The following is a 12,945-nucleotide window of genomic DNA, read 5'->3' as shown; positions in this document are numbered from 1 at the left end:
GTGCATGTGATGTTGCCGTGTTATCAGTTTGTTGTGTTATTCTTTCAAACACAAACAAAAAAGTGCCATATGAAGAGAAAAAAATGAATGACTGGATTCCTTTCAGTGTAACTACACTATTGTTTATTTTAATCACCACCAAGTGACAACACGTGCCATCAAAGTGAAATATTTTCTGCTTGTACTGCCTACCGCGGCAACACACAAAGCGAGTCATCAAAAAAGAGAAAAGACAGATAGTAGCCCAGAGTTACCTGTTTTAATCAGGTAAAACAATTGTCAGTTTTTCTTCTTCTACTGTTTATTGGGTGACGATAATGTGCCCCCCCCCACACACACACATTCCCCCCAGACACAGGCTACGATATATGCCATAAAATACATGATCAAAGTGATTTGAAACCGCCTTGAAAGCAAGTAAAGTTAAATAATCATTGAAGACACAAAATCTCAAGCAGCTTTGGTAGCTGTTGTATGCTCTGACAGGTTGCTGCACATCTGTTAACTTGTCAGAAATCCTTTCACTTGTGTCTGCTGTCTGGATACCACTATGCACCTGGAACACTCCCCTTTCAAGGAACAGACAAGAGCTGGTCTGTTTGGTTAATATTTGGACGACAACACATTCATACCTAATAGTAAGTCCCTTCGGTTGCTGCCTTGTTTTCACTCGGGGTCACCACAGTAAATCCAAGGTGGATCTGCAACTCCACATTACATGGAGAAATGTGGCAGGGGTGGGGTTTGAACCAGGAACCTTTCGCACTGAAACAAAGTACAATAGCAACTTGTTGCTCTGGTATACATTCATACCTAATGAACACTGTAAATTAACCCATTTATACCCAGTGCCCAACTTTGTGACAGTGTTTTGCATCACCTAAACGGCAACCCCCTCCCCTCCCACACACAAAATTTCAATTCAATTTAATTAGCTTATAATGCGCCAAATCACAGGAAAAGCCATCTCAAGGCACCTTACATGGAACAATTCAACATAAAATTTAAATAAATAATTAAAAATGAATAAAAAAAATTCAAATACATAATTAGACAAAGACCTGTTTTTTTGTTTGTTTTTTTTTTTTTTTCTTTCGTGATCTTATTCTGGTGGTTCTGAAGTCTCTCTCCTGAAGCAAAGCATCTTAGGACAGATTTATGTCACACTCCCTCACTTTGGGTGAGAAGCGGGCCTAATAAACTGTGACGGGGGAATAGTCACCCCGTCACCTCCCTCTCCTGCTGGCTGAAGGCATGGACTGGCAGGCTCACCTCGTAGGTGGCTTCTTCCTCTGGATGGGCTCCTTTCGTGGATCCTCTCAGCTACGGACCCACCATGACCACATTTTGTGATCAGATGACAGATAGGTTTGTTTGAGTCTCTTTTCAGAGCTCACTCTGCTGTTTTGGACTTTTCCTCTTCTTTGTTTAACTGTGGATTACCAAACATACTACTTGAGCACAGCACTGACCTCTTGTGGATTACTTTCTATGTGGAACATTTGCCAAAGTGACAGAGTGGCCCAATGCAAAATTATAGTATGTTCAGTTTTAAATCAGCTCACAGCAGCATTTATCCATTTACTGTTCACGTTGCTGTGGAAATGAATGTTTTTTTTTTTTTGTGCCGTAACAACGCACTCGCACAGACATGAACATCTGTAACAGTGCACCACACACACACACACACACACACGAATGTCTGTTCCTGTGCGTTTTTATGGTGCAGTTCTTTGTGTCATTAGACATGCTTTGCTATTTGACAGACATTTTTCATATATATATATATATATATATGTCCATAAAGTATCGTACCTTTATATTTTATTTTTTTTAAACTATATGGATTAGATTCATATGTTTTCACGTCAAACAAGCTTGAACCCTTGTGTGCATGCGTGAGTTTTTCCACGCCTGTCGGTGACGTCATTCACCTGTGAGTACGCCTTGTGGAAGGAGTGGTCCCGCCCCGTTGTTGGATTTTCATTGTCTGGAAATGGCGGAATGATTTGGGTTTTTTTTCCATCAGAATTTTTTCAGAAGCTGTTAGAGACTGGCACCTGGAAACTATTCGAAAAATTTATCTGGCTTTCGGTGAAAATTTTACGGGCTTCACAGAAAATAAGGTCTGTTAGTACAGCTTTAAGGATCCCTTTAAGGACGCTCAGTGCGCCGCGCTCAGAGCTGCGACGACACGGCACAAGCCACCGGACCATTTCTGAGCTGATGGCTCTGTGGATACGCGACCGTCGTGTGCTCTTTCTCTGGTTATCACAAGAGCTGGACATCAGCCATTTTCCGGCAGATTTCACTTTTAACGAGATTTTGTCATGGACAGCCGCGCGGAGGCTTCGCGCGTCACAACCGATTCGCTTTGGAAGCGAGACAAAGGAACACCTCCGTTTCGGCGTATCAGAGGACGAGGTTGGACATGTCTATCTCGGCTTTCAATGCTTACCAGTCCAGTAAGTATCAGTGAAATTGTGGAGAGCTGGACATGTCCAAACTTGTCCTCTGACACGATAAATTTTTCGAATAGTTTCCAGGTGCCAGTCTCTAACAGCTTCTGAAAAAATTCTGATGGAAAAAAAACCCAAATCATTCCGCCATTTCCAGACAATGAAAATCCGACGACGGGGCAGGACCACTCTGTCAGGTCCGTTGCCCTAACTGGACCTGGCACTTAAACTGTGCCTGAGATCGTATCCTGCAAAATACAGTTTCTCAAAGCACAATCACATAAAAAGACACATTAGACAGAGATCTCTTTTGTGAGCTTTGCGCAAAGGGGAGAAGCTTCGGAGAGCGCGTACAAACCTAAGACCAACCTTGCTTTTCCTGCTCCTCTCCGCCGCCCCTCTGGCGCTTGCTCTTTTATTAGAAAAGAAAAAAAAATCATAAACAATACAACGTAGCATCAGGGTACATTGTGTTTGGGGAAGGGAGGGGTGAACGGTTGCTTGTGAGTTACGGTTTCCTGTGAAACATGCTCGTTTCTTTCACCGAAAGAAGGGAGTAAGCAGTTAAGTTTCGATGTCAGCAGAGTCCTGAAACAACCTTTAGTTCATCACTGTGGCTGAGCAATCATTTAGCTTAAATGCAGCATATATGAATGGGTACATAATTATTATGATTGAAGGAGTAAATGAAATATAAAAGAATATAATTCAGACAATAATAAATGTAGAATCCTTTAACAAGTCAGCTAAGACACATATTCTTTCAGTCTTGTGGCTGGTTTCACTCCCACATCACACAGATAACAGTTGATACAGTTCATTTCACAAGAAACAGAAACTTAACTCAGACTACTTTTGATTACATTGAATATCATGTAAGCAGGCAATGATTAATTAAATAAATAACTCATAAAATCTCCATCACAGTCCTTCCACAAGGCGTGCTCACAGGCGAATGACGTCACTGACAGGCGTGGAAAAACTCACACATGCGCACAAGGGTTCAAGCTTGTCTGACGTGAAAACATATGAATCAAATCCATATAGTTTAAAAAAATAAATAAATAAAAAGGTACGATACTTTATGGACAGACCTCGTATATATATGTGTGTGTGTGTGTGTGTATGTGTGTATATATATATATATATATATATATATATATATATATATATATATATATATATATATATATATATATATATATATTTGACACATTCCTGACATTCTTAATGTGACTTAACGCATCTGAATAGGTTTCTTAATAGTGCGTGTTGGTGCATGATATTCTTGATATTTGTGGAGCATGTTTTTGCCTGTCAAAAAATTTTCCACGAATGTCACACACCACCCTCATTTCGTCTCACGTCGTGGAGGTCGCAGCTGAGCATGTTGATCCGTCTTGATGAGTAGTGATCCTTAATAGAACGTGACAACGTTCGTAGTGGTTCCTGTGATGGTTCTTGGAGCCCAAACTGTCACGCGTTATTACGAAGTGACACGGAAACTGTAAAGTTTTGACACGACTTGTAACGCGGCGTCACATTTCACTGCGCGTCACGACGAATCAGTTTTCTGTCACGTGTGCACAATTAAACTCAGCTCCAAATGTCGTTCCACAGTTCCTGCCGACGCTCCTCAGGACGCTCCTGCAGGTGTTCCACCTGCTGTTGTAACTGATGAGCGGGAGAACGAGTCTGAGCCAGAGGAACCAGAGGAGCGAGAGGAGGCTCATGTGCAGCCAGACATCTCTGCACCTCCTCCAGTCCGGTGGAGGAAGAAGCCTGCACACAATTAAACCCTGCTGCACCGCATTCAGTTTGATTGCTGACACCAAGTTGGCTAAAAGTCTCATTTTAGTGCTCTTCAGCGCTCTCCTGCAGGTGTTCCACCTGCTGCATGTGCCTGATGTTTGGGAAAATGCGTGAGACGAGACCCGCATGAAGCCACACATCTGGCTCTGTCCTCCTCTGCCACTCCTCTGCGCCACTCCATGGCACAGAGCCCAACTATGCATGCAGTCACAAAGTTCTTCTGAAAAACTGGAGTGATCTGAATTCGGTTGGATGAATATGGGTGTGTGTGTGGAGACAATTCACCTCATTCACAATGTGACAGAACTTATAGCTCATAGCTTCTGTTTCTATAATAAAATACCAGATTTATAGCTTAGCCTAATAACTATAATTTTACTACTAGTGTTACCTATACTACAATCTTCTCCTGTGATGTCTTATCCTTCTTATGTCTTATTATTTATTATATTATATATATACCTTTTTCTTGAGCCTCTTGGGTGGGTAGGGAGAGTTCCCATGGGATTAAAAAAGCTTTTCAATCTACCATCCCTGGTTCTCAAGACCAGGCACCTTGGATGTACTCTACTCTTTTCTACTCTCCTATTTTACTCTTCCTTTTTAGATATTTAGATATACCTTTATATACTAGCATAGTTCCACCTTAGAATTGGAATATAATATATAAGATATACCTTAATGAATTTTCATGACTGCTAATTGTATTTCAGCTGAAGCAGACATAAGGAAAGGCTGAAAATAGTAATGCCATGATAATCGCTCATTTAAAGATTTAGGCTGTTAGTGATAATCTGGTTTCAAAGTATACAGCATTTGCAGCAAGCAGCTACAGAGACGTCCAGAAACAAAGTACTCGTAAGTACTCGCGTGTTTCTGATAAGTGACGTTTGTTGCTAGAAGCGTCCCAGCGTGCGCTTCAATGGAATGTAGCTGCTAACGTTAATAACTGAGGCACAGATTAATTCCAGAGTAGGGCTGTCACGACTAGTCAACTAGTCACGACTACGTCGACTATTGAAATTGTGGACAACTAATTTAGTAGTCGACGAGTCATTTGCTTTGAACCTTGAACCAATGAAGCAGTGCTTCGATCCACTGCTTCGTTGGATCTTTGCTTTGCTCCTCTTCAGAAGCAGTAACTCTGTTACTGCAGGGGTGGGTGTGAGCTGGGATGGAAATGCTTTTGACAAAAACTACAGATTTTTTTTTTTTTTTCTATTTATGTCCAGAGATCAAGGATCCACCATGTAGAGTTTATTTATGTCCAGAGATCAAGGATCCAGTGACCAATTTCATATATATTTACTTTAAGACTCTGTAAAATCTTGACATAGAAAACCTCTAAAGCCTACTTGTAGCACCCAGAAAATTCACAGGAGGTATCGATAAGGAATCGGGTCGATAAGCGGAGTCGATAATGTATCAATATTGATAAATATTGATGACTAGTCGACTATCAAAATAGTCACTTGTGGCAGCTCTATTCCAAAGTTTCCATAAGTGTGATGTGGTGTTATGGCGACTCGTTTTTAAGTGAAAATTATTCATTTTGATGCAGTCACAGTAAAAGCTGCAGCTCTGAGAAGGTTTCTGTGCACCTGCATGGCCATGAGTCATAAACACAGCCTGTCAATAACAATCTCTGCTCCAGGTTCAGCTTTGTGCACAATTAACTATGAGTGTTGTTATCAGTAACTGCTGGGGAAAAAACATCTGGGAGACATTCCTTTTTACAGCGAGCCGGGAGAAGCAACAAGCAGCAGCAGCGCGCGCACACACACATACACCAGCTCCAAATTCACACTCAAAGCAAAAAAAAAGAGAAAAAAACTTTGCCACAAAACACAAAAGGTGTAACATCCTGAACATGCCAGACTCACCGTATTATAGATTTAATACCAAATGTAAACTCCATACCATCAAAGAAGCACGTACGTGCGTGCGCAATTGCCGGCTGCAGCTTTGCCTCTGTCACCATTGTGGCACGTTAAATAACTTCCATTAACTCCTGGAAATAATGTATTCTGACTTTTTCCAATCTAACAAATCCATCTCCGTGTAAGGAAGTCTGTTTAAAAACAGCGTCATCATGGAGATGTCCCCACATCCATGTTCACAGCTTCAGTAAACCAGCATCCACACAAACAGCACGTCACCACACTTTAGTTCCAAAATCCAACACTGTGAAAAAGTAAGAGTTTTGGGGTGAAGTGCGTCGTCTCCTGTCTGTAAATCTGAGCCATCGCATTCGAACAGCAGCTCAGAAGCTTTGTTTTTAGACGGAGCAGGTTTCCCCTCTGTCTGTCAGTCATTGGGATGTTTCTGTTTTGCTAATAAGTGTGTCACACATTGAAAACTGCAGAGAATTGCCGAGTGAAGCATTTTCCGGAAATGCGCCTGTTAACGCTCAGAATGAGAGGAATAAAATGCATCAGAGAGCACTAATTATTAGCACATGTGTGCAGAGAGACTTACAATCATGAGTACTTTTATGTTTGTTAAAACAAAAACACAGTTTAATGGTGTTCCTCATTTCAAGTGTAAAGAAAATTTGTGGTCGTAAATCATGATCCCCCCCGTACATAAGTTGCACTGGACTATAAGTCGCAGGACCTCTCAAACTAGCAAAAATAAATAAATAAAATGCAACTTAAACTCCGGAAAATATGGTACTGATTTCTCTGTCAGGGAAACATGAGGTTGTGGCAAGATGTTTGTCAAGAAAAGGGCTGATTTTTATCATGTGCATTGCTTTGTCCCACATTAATGTATCTGTTCTTGTCCCTCAGAATGCTGTCAGAAGGCAGCAGGAAGGTGCCTGAGCCGCGACTTGTGACTGTCCGCAGGCCTGGGGTGGAAGTGGGCGTGACACTGTGTGGCGGAAACCTGCGGGGCGTTTACATAGAGAGCCTGGATGAGGACAGTCCTGCCAGAGGTCCTGATGGATTGCTACCTGGGGACCTCATTCTGGAGGTTTGAAGCAGTGTTGAATAGTATTCACATGCATGTATGGAGACACATAATCTACTCAGTGCTGAGGAGAAAAACATAGTGACTGATCACTGCACTGTAGCAAAAATACTTTCTCTCAATATTATTTCAGGCACTTATAGGCTTTGTTAGAAATTAAATTGTGCTGGATTTAGTGACACACTCGGCAGTCATAGATCATTTTGAAATGTTCTCAGCTGTTCCAAGGCCTTGCATTCTGCTGTTATTTTGGACTCCACTCATGCCAGCACTGCTGGCATTTCTTTTCTCATGGCTGTCACTATTTTTCATTGATCTGTGTTCATCTCTCACTGCACTGGCATGTATTCAGAGCACAGCAAACTCATAATGGATAATTCTCCTAAGCTCCTAAGAGATCATGCTCCTACTTCAGTGCCTCAGTGTCCTGTATTCTGAGTTGTCATGCAGCACCTAACTGGCCTTCAATATCCCAACCTGTATCTATTCTGTTTAATCTCAGGTGCAACTTGGTACTGAAATGCATTAATACAGCTGACAGCATTCAGGAAATGTAGCTGTTTGCCAGTGAATCCTTCAGACACTCAGTGATTCCTTGCTTTGGTGGCAGCATAGGCCTACTTTGTACAGCAGAAATATGGGTGAGCGGGCATGTTTGTCCATCCCAGCCAGGTTGTGTAAGCAATAACTTCCAAACAATTAATGTTAACACACATGACAACTGAAAGTTGCTCCTGTACACTGATCTGAATGAGATATTGTCTGATCCACACTGCAGAGGAAAAGGTGGCAGTAATACACCATTAAGATTGATGCCATCCGCTGTAAAATAAGAAGACTGAATTGGAGGGAGGCTGTGTCTTAGGCCCCTTAGGAACAGGCCCCTACTGGGCACTCAAATGTTTGTACTTTGTGGGACAACTGCAATCACAGCAGAGAAGGATAGCTAAGGTAAGGCTAACTGTATCAGTCGTTTTAAAAAGTTTCACAGTCAGTGAGGTAAATTTGCATGTTTATTGCTGCGTTGAAGCGGTCTGTATATCCGCACACTTCTAAAGATGATTTTATTTGTTTACTGGTGGCAAGAACCAGTTTACTCTCAAGTTCTTTTTGCCTCGTATAGTAACATTAATTGGCACGTTAGCTTCTGCTGGCTAATGGGCTGTTTGCATTATAAATAAATGTTTCAGTTAAATATTCATTTTCTTTTTGTTGCATGAAGCAGTGGCACCATGGTCCAAAAATAACATATATTCTGGAAAATGGTAGATATGTGTGCCACCTGCTGTGTGGTCAGTGGATGACGGGTGGACTTCAAGATAGTTTGTGTGCCACCTGCTGAAGACTGGACACGTCGCATGCTCATCTGTGCGCTCCACCACCGGTGTCTGCCTTCACTTCATCACTGCATCAGCTAACATGCTAACAACTGTTGCAAGGAATATAATGTGATGCTATGTGAGCCGAAATATAAAGCAGAATGAGAAAGTAAAACTATAATTAGTATGGATAAAATATGTGGCGTGAGTTTTCAGAATGGCAAATTAGTGATGGCAAAGCTGAATGTTTGAAAACCTTCCTCTGTTAAAACATTGTTCCAGAGTCTGTGTGCTGTGTTATGTTGGGCTTTATTATGTCAACCATTTCAAAACAGATGTCTAGAAATGTTGTACCTGATTTGTGCCCTCTGGTGTTGAAACATAACACATTGGTGAATGAACGGGTGCAGTGAGCACGGAGTCCGTACGCTGCTTTATTCACAGAAAGTGTAAACACTCAGCAAATTTCTCTGCTTCTTGCCTTGATCGCATCATACTTCTCATAATGTGAAGAGCTCTGCTTATCTGACTTCTTATTTCTTGTTTTTCCAGTATAACTCAGTGAATATGAAGAATAAGACTGCAGAAGAGTTGTATGTTGAGATGTTGAAGCCCGCGGAGACTGTCGCATTAAAAGTGCAGCATCGCCCAGATGACTTCAACATGCTCAAAGATATTCCAGGAGACGGTTTTTACATTAGGTACATGATGGACACCCCCTCAGTCACCATTTAATTGGATATTAACTTTATTTCTATGCTTTCTATAAATGTGATCTTATCGTCAGGTCCCTAAATCGTTGTACGGGGACACAATTTTTGTAATTTTTCCACTGTATATCACAGTGGAGTTGAAATGAGACAATAAGTGTGCACTTGTAGTGTCACTATTCAGTTTTACTTCTAGGGCTTTAACAAAATAGTGGAGTGGAACAGAGAAGGATTTTCATATAAGAAAATTGGTTACATCCAGGCTTAAGTCTCCTATATGGCTTCTGGCTGAAATTTCAGGTCTTTTTGAGCCACTGCACGATGAAGCTGTATAACTGGTGCTGCAACAGTCAAAAGTTACACTGTACAATTTCCTGAATCGCAGCCGTGTGTTGCGAGATATAAACCCTGGTTCGATTGGCCTTGGGGCCTATAGAGGACTTTCTTCTGAAAATGGAGCAACTGCGTATACAAATAGGTTTCATTCCTGAGGGGTTGATGCAGTATATTTTGTAAAACCAGTTGAATTAATGCTGAAAATCAGCACTGCAAACACATCTTTGTTTCATTTCAACTCCTTTGGTGGTTGTACAAGGCAAAATTAAATAGTTTGTCACTGTCTAAATGCTTATTTTGTGTGGTGTTTTTGACCAGTTGTTCCTCTTGTTGTGTGCAGAGTTGCTGAGGATCGGCTAATTGTTTTTTTTGTTTGTTTTTTTTTGTTTTTGTTTTTTAAGTATCAGCATGTGTGCAAATGTTTTTAGTGGCCATTCCATGTATACCACCATCTGCTCAATTATTGAGCATTGAGATGGATGGATGTATGAAGGGATGAGATTTATTGTCATTGTCATTACAAGTGCAATAACAAGATTCTGTCCACACTCAAATTGCCACAGACAAGGTACAGCAATTAATCCACAATTATTACTTGTTTACCGTAATAATGGCACACATCAGAATTAAGACAACACATATACATCTGACATTGTTTATGTGCACTAAACTTGAAACAGTCCATTTTCCGAATTGAGGCGAAGTGAGTGTGTGGTAGCCGCAGCATCATGAGTCGCGCAGCCTCCAGCTTGGGGGGAACGGGGACCTGCCGCAGCTAAAACTGCACAGCCCCTGGAGATGAAAAGGGGTGGTGTGAGCAGTGACCGGGATGGGGTGTGCGATGGGGGCAGGAGGGGAGGTGGGGGGGAGGTGGAGCATGCTTTCAGTCTTTGTCCATGTGTGAGTCAAGTTTCTGTCCTTGTGTACTGGAGTTAGAGAAGATAAGGAGGCAGCAGAATATTCACCAAGGCCGTAGAGATTCTTCTGGAGGAAAAGAATGGGGCATTTTGTCCTTCAGAGGCTGATAAGCCTGCCGTGTTGGTGGTTGAGCAGTGAAAAACACTTTTATAGTCTCACATGAACAATTCAGATCCCAATTATGAATAGTCCCCAGTCTCTGAAGTCTTCCACTGCAAGGTGCGCATTTGCTCCGAGATGTTACCCAATTTGCGTCTGAGTTCAAGGGTTAACGCAGTCCGAGAATGCATTGCCTTGCCCAACTCATTAATCATGATGGACAAGTGAGGGGTCGTGGTTCTGGTGGCAGCTGTCTTGCCAATTTTCTGGTAGGTCAGGGCAGCACATAAGCCAGTAAGTACCAGCCCTCCTACTATGAAACCAAATATAAATAAATCCTCGAAGTCCTCCAGAGAGAATGGCACAAAGCATGCGACTTGCCACATCTCCCAGGCGTCGAGAACATAGCCCACAGGGTAGGTTCCATCTGGGCACACAGGGTTCCCCGGCCCTGATCATCTTGTAGAAAAGATGGTGTCAATAGCGTTCAGAGACCAGCTGATCAATTCCATGGTTAATCCAATATAGTTTGAAGAATTCACAGTCTGGTGAAGTAGGGACTTTGAAGGTTGGAGCAGAGTTAGAGGAGAGAGGAGAAGATGCGACCGTCCTTGCCGGAGTCCCAAGCTTTATTTAGAGTTATTACTGCTCTCTCACCTAGGGTGGTCCTTATTTTGCATAGTTTTGAAATTTAACACTCTGACTCCCTTAATAGGTTCCAATTGATGGAAAAAAAACATGCTGTGTAAAATGTTTGTATAAATTAATTTTTAGAGGCAGCTCAAAAGCATTGAAATTTTGCTATTTTCTGCTATAAAATGCTATACAAACTAAAGCGTAATGGTGCCCCAACGCATCCTAATCAACATATCAAAAGTCCAAATAAATCCTGCTGGTGCTTACTTATAAATTCAAGATGGCCCCCACAGGTGATTTTCAAGCTTTAGTTTGTATAGTGTTTCATAGCATGAAAATAGCAAAATTTTAACGCTTTTAATACAAACAAAATTTTACATGGCATGTTTTCTCATCAATTGGAACCTATTCAGGGGGTCAGAGTATTAAATTTTAACTTATTTTAAAACTGCAAAATAAGGACCACTCTAATATAGAAACTCCACTAGAGGACTATTCTCATGTAACCGGTTATATCCCAAAACCACTGTATGACAACCATGAAGACAGTCACACCATAAATTCAGATTATTTAATGTATCTTACTACGTCTGACTTTGTGCACATTTTTTTATGTGTATAAGAATGAAAAACGATCCTCTGAAATACAGCACTGATGTTTTATTCTTGGAATTTTTTTTTTTCCCCTGGAGTGCCACCACTACAGTCTCTTATTATATAAGCAAGTGAGATTGTGATGTCATCTGCAGTAAATACAGTCAACAACCTGTCTGGCTCTGAGATAGTCTGCTCCAGAATGACCAACAGTGCCCCAGCAGAAGGAAATTGAAGCCTCCACTGCAGATGGTTGAGCCTCTCCCCTCGTCCTTTCTGACCCTTCTTCTGTTTTGCTTCTTTATCTTGTCATTTTTCAGCCTTTTTTGGGTGATACATGACTTTGTGTCTCACTTTATCAGCTTAATGCTCCCTCACACTCTGGTTGCTGTGCTGTCTTCTTCATAACGTCACATCGGCCTCTGTCTCTCCCTCCCGTCAGAGCACTTTACGACCGTGTAGGGGAGGCCGAGGGGGACCTGACTTTTAAGAAGGATGACATCCTGTACGTGGACGAGTCTTTACCAAAGGGCAGCTTTGGGACCTGGATGGCCTGGCAGCTAGATGAGAATGCACAGCAGATCCAGAGGGGCCAAATTCCCAGCAAGTACATGTGAGTAAACAATGCAGGCACCCATGCATGCACAGTCCTGCACGCACATACAGTATGTGAATGAGAAGAAATGTGAAACGTCTGTGACAATAGTCTGTCAAACTGCAATTATACATGGTAATAAAGATTGAGCCACTTCTGTTATGTATGTGTGAGGTCAGGTTGTCTTTTAGTCAGTGTGCACATTGCTGGACCTTTAACACTCTGTTCCAAAACATTTGTGTGAACATTCTTCCATTATTAAATGCTTTTGACCTTCAGGCCCATATGCCAACACATGACCTTTGTTTTTATAATGGAGTTCAGACTCTTTCTCTTCACATCCAACAAAGAGTAAAGTCAAGTCTGGGAGCATGCAATGGTGCAATGTGTTGCCGCATCCACCACACCACAGAATCGCCCCTGGTCCTGTGGCAACCAGCCAGAGAGACAACTGGTCTAACCCCACCTCTCCAAAGTAACCACCTATCTGCTGC

At 41.8% G+C, this 12,945-nt stretch overlaps 1 protein-coding gene across 2 annotated transcripts in view; it reads left to right on the top strand.

The window, feature by feature from the left end:
* dlg5a (discs, large homolog 5a (Drosophila)) overlaps positions 1 to 12,945 on the top strand; it is a 98,355-nt gene that overhangs the window by 73,225 nt on the left and 12,185 nt on the right. For both annotated transcript variants that reach the window (XM_034185752.1, XM_034185751.1), the window contains exons 25-27: positions 7,064 to 7,247; positions 9,116 to 9,264; positions 12,299 to 12,469. In XM_034185752.1, coding sequence (XP_034041643.1) covers positions 7,064 to 7,247; positions 9,116 to 9,264; positions 12,299 to 12,469 — 504 coding nt within the window. The remainder of the gene's footprint in view (positions 1 to 7,063; positions 7,248 to 9,115; positions 9,265 to 12,298; positions 12,470 to 12,945) is intronic.

The sequence above is a fragment of the Thalassophryne amazonica genome, chromosome 13, assembly GCF_902500255.1.
Source record: "Thalassophryne amazonica chromosome 13, fThaAma1.1, whole genome shotgun sequence".
In the NCBI taxonomy this organism is placed as follows: Eukaryota; Metazoa; Chordata; class Actinopteri; order Batrachoidiformes; family Batrachoididae; genus Thalassophryne; species Thalassophryne amazonica.
Note: the sequence above shows the minus strand (reverse complement) of the source record. Positions and strands in the feature narration are given on the sequence as shown.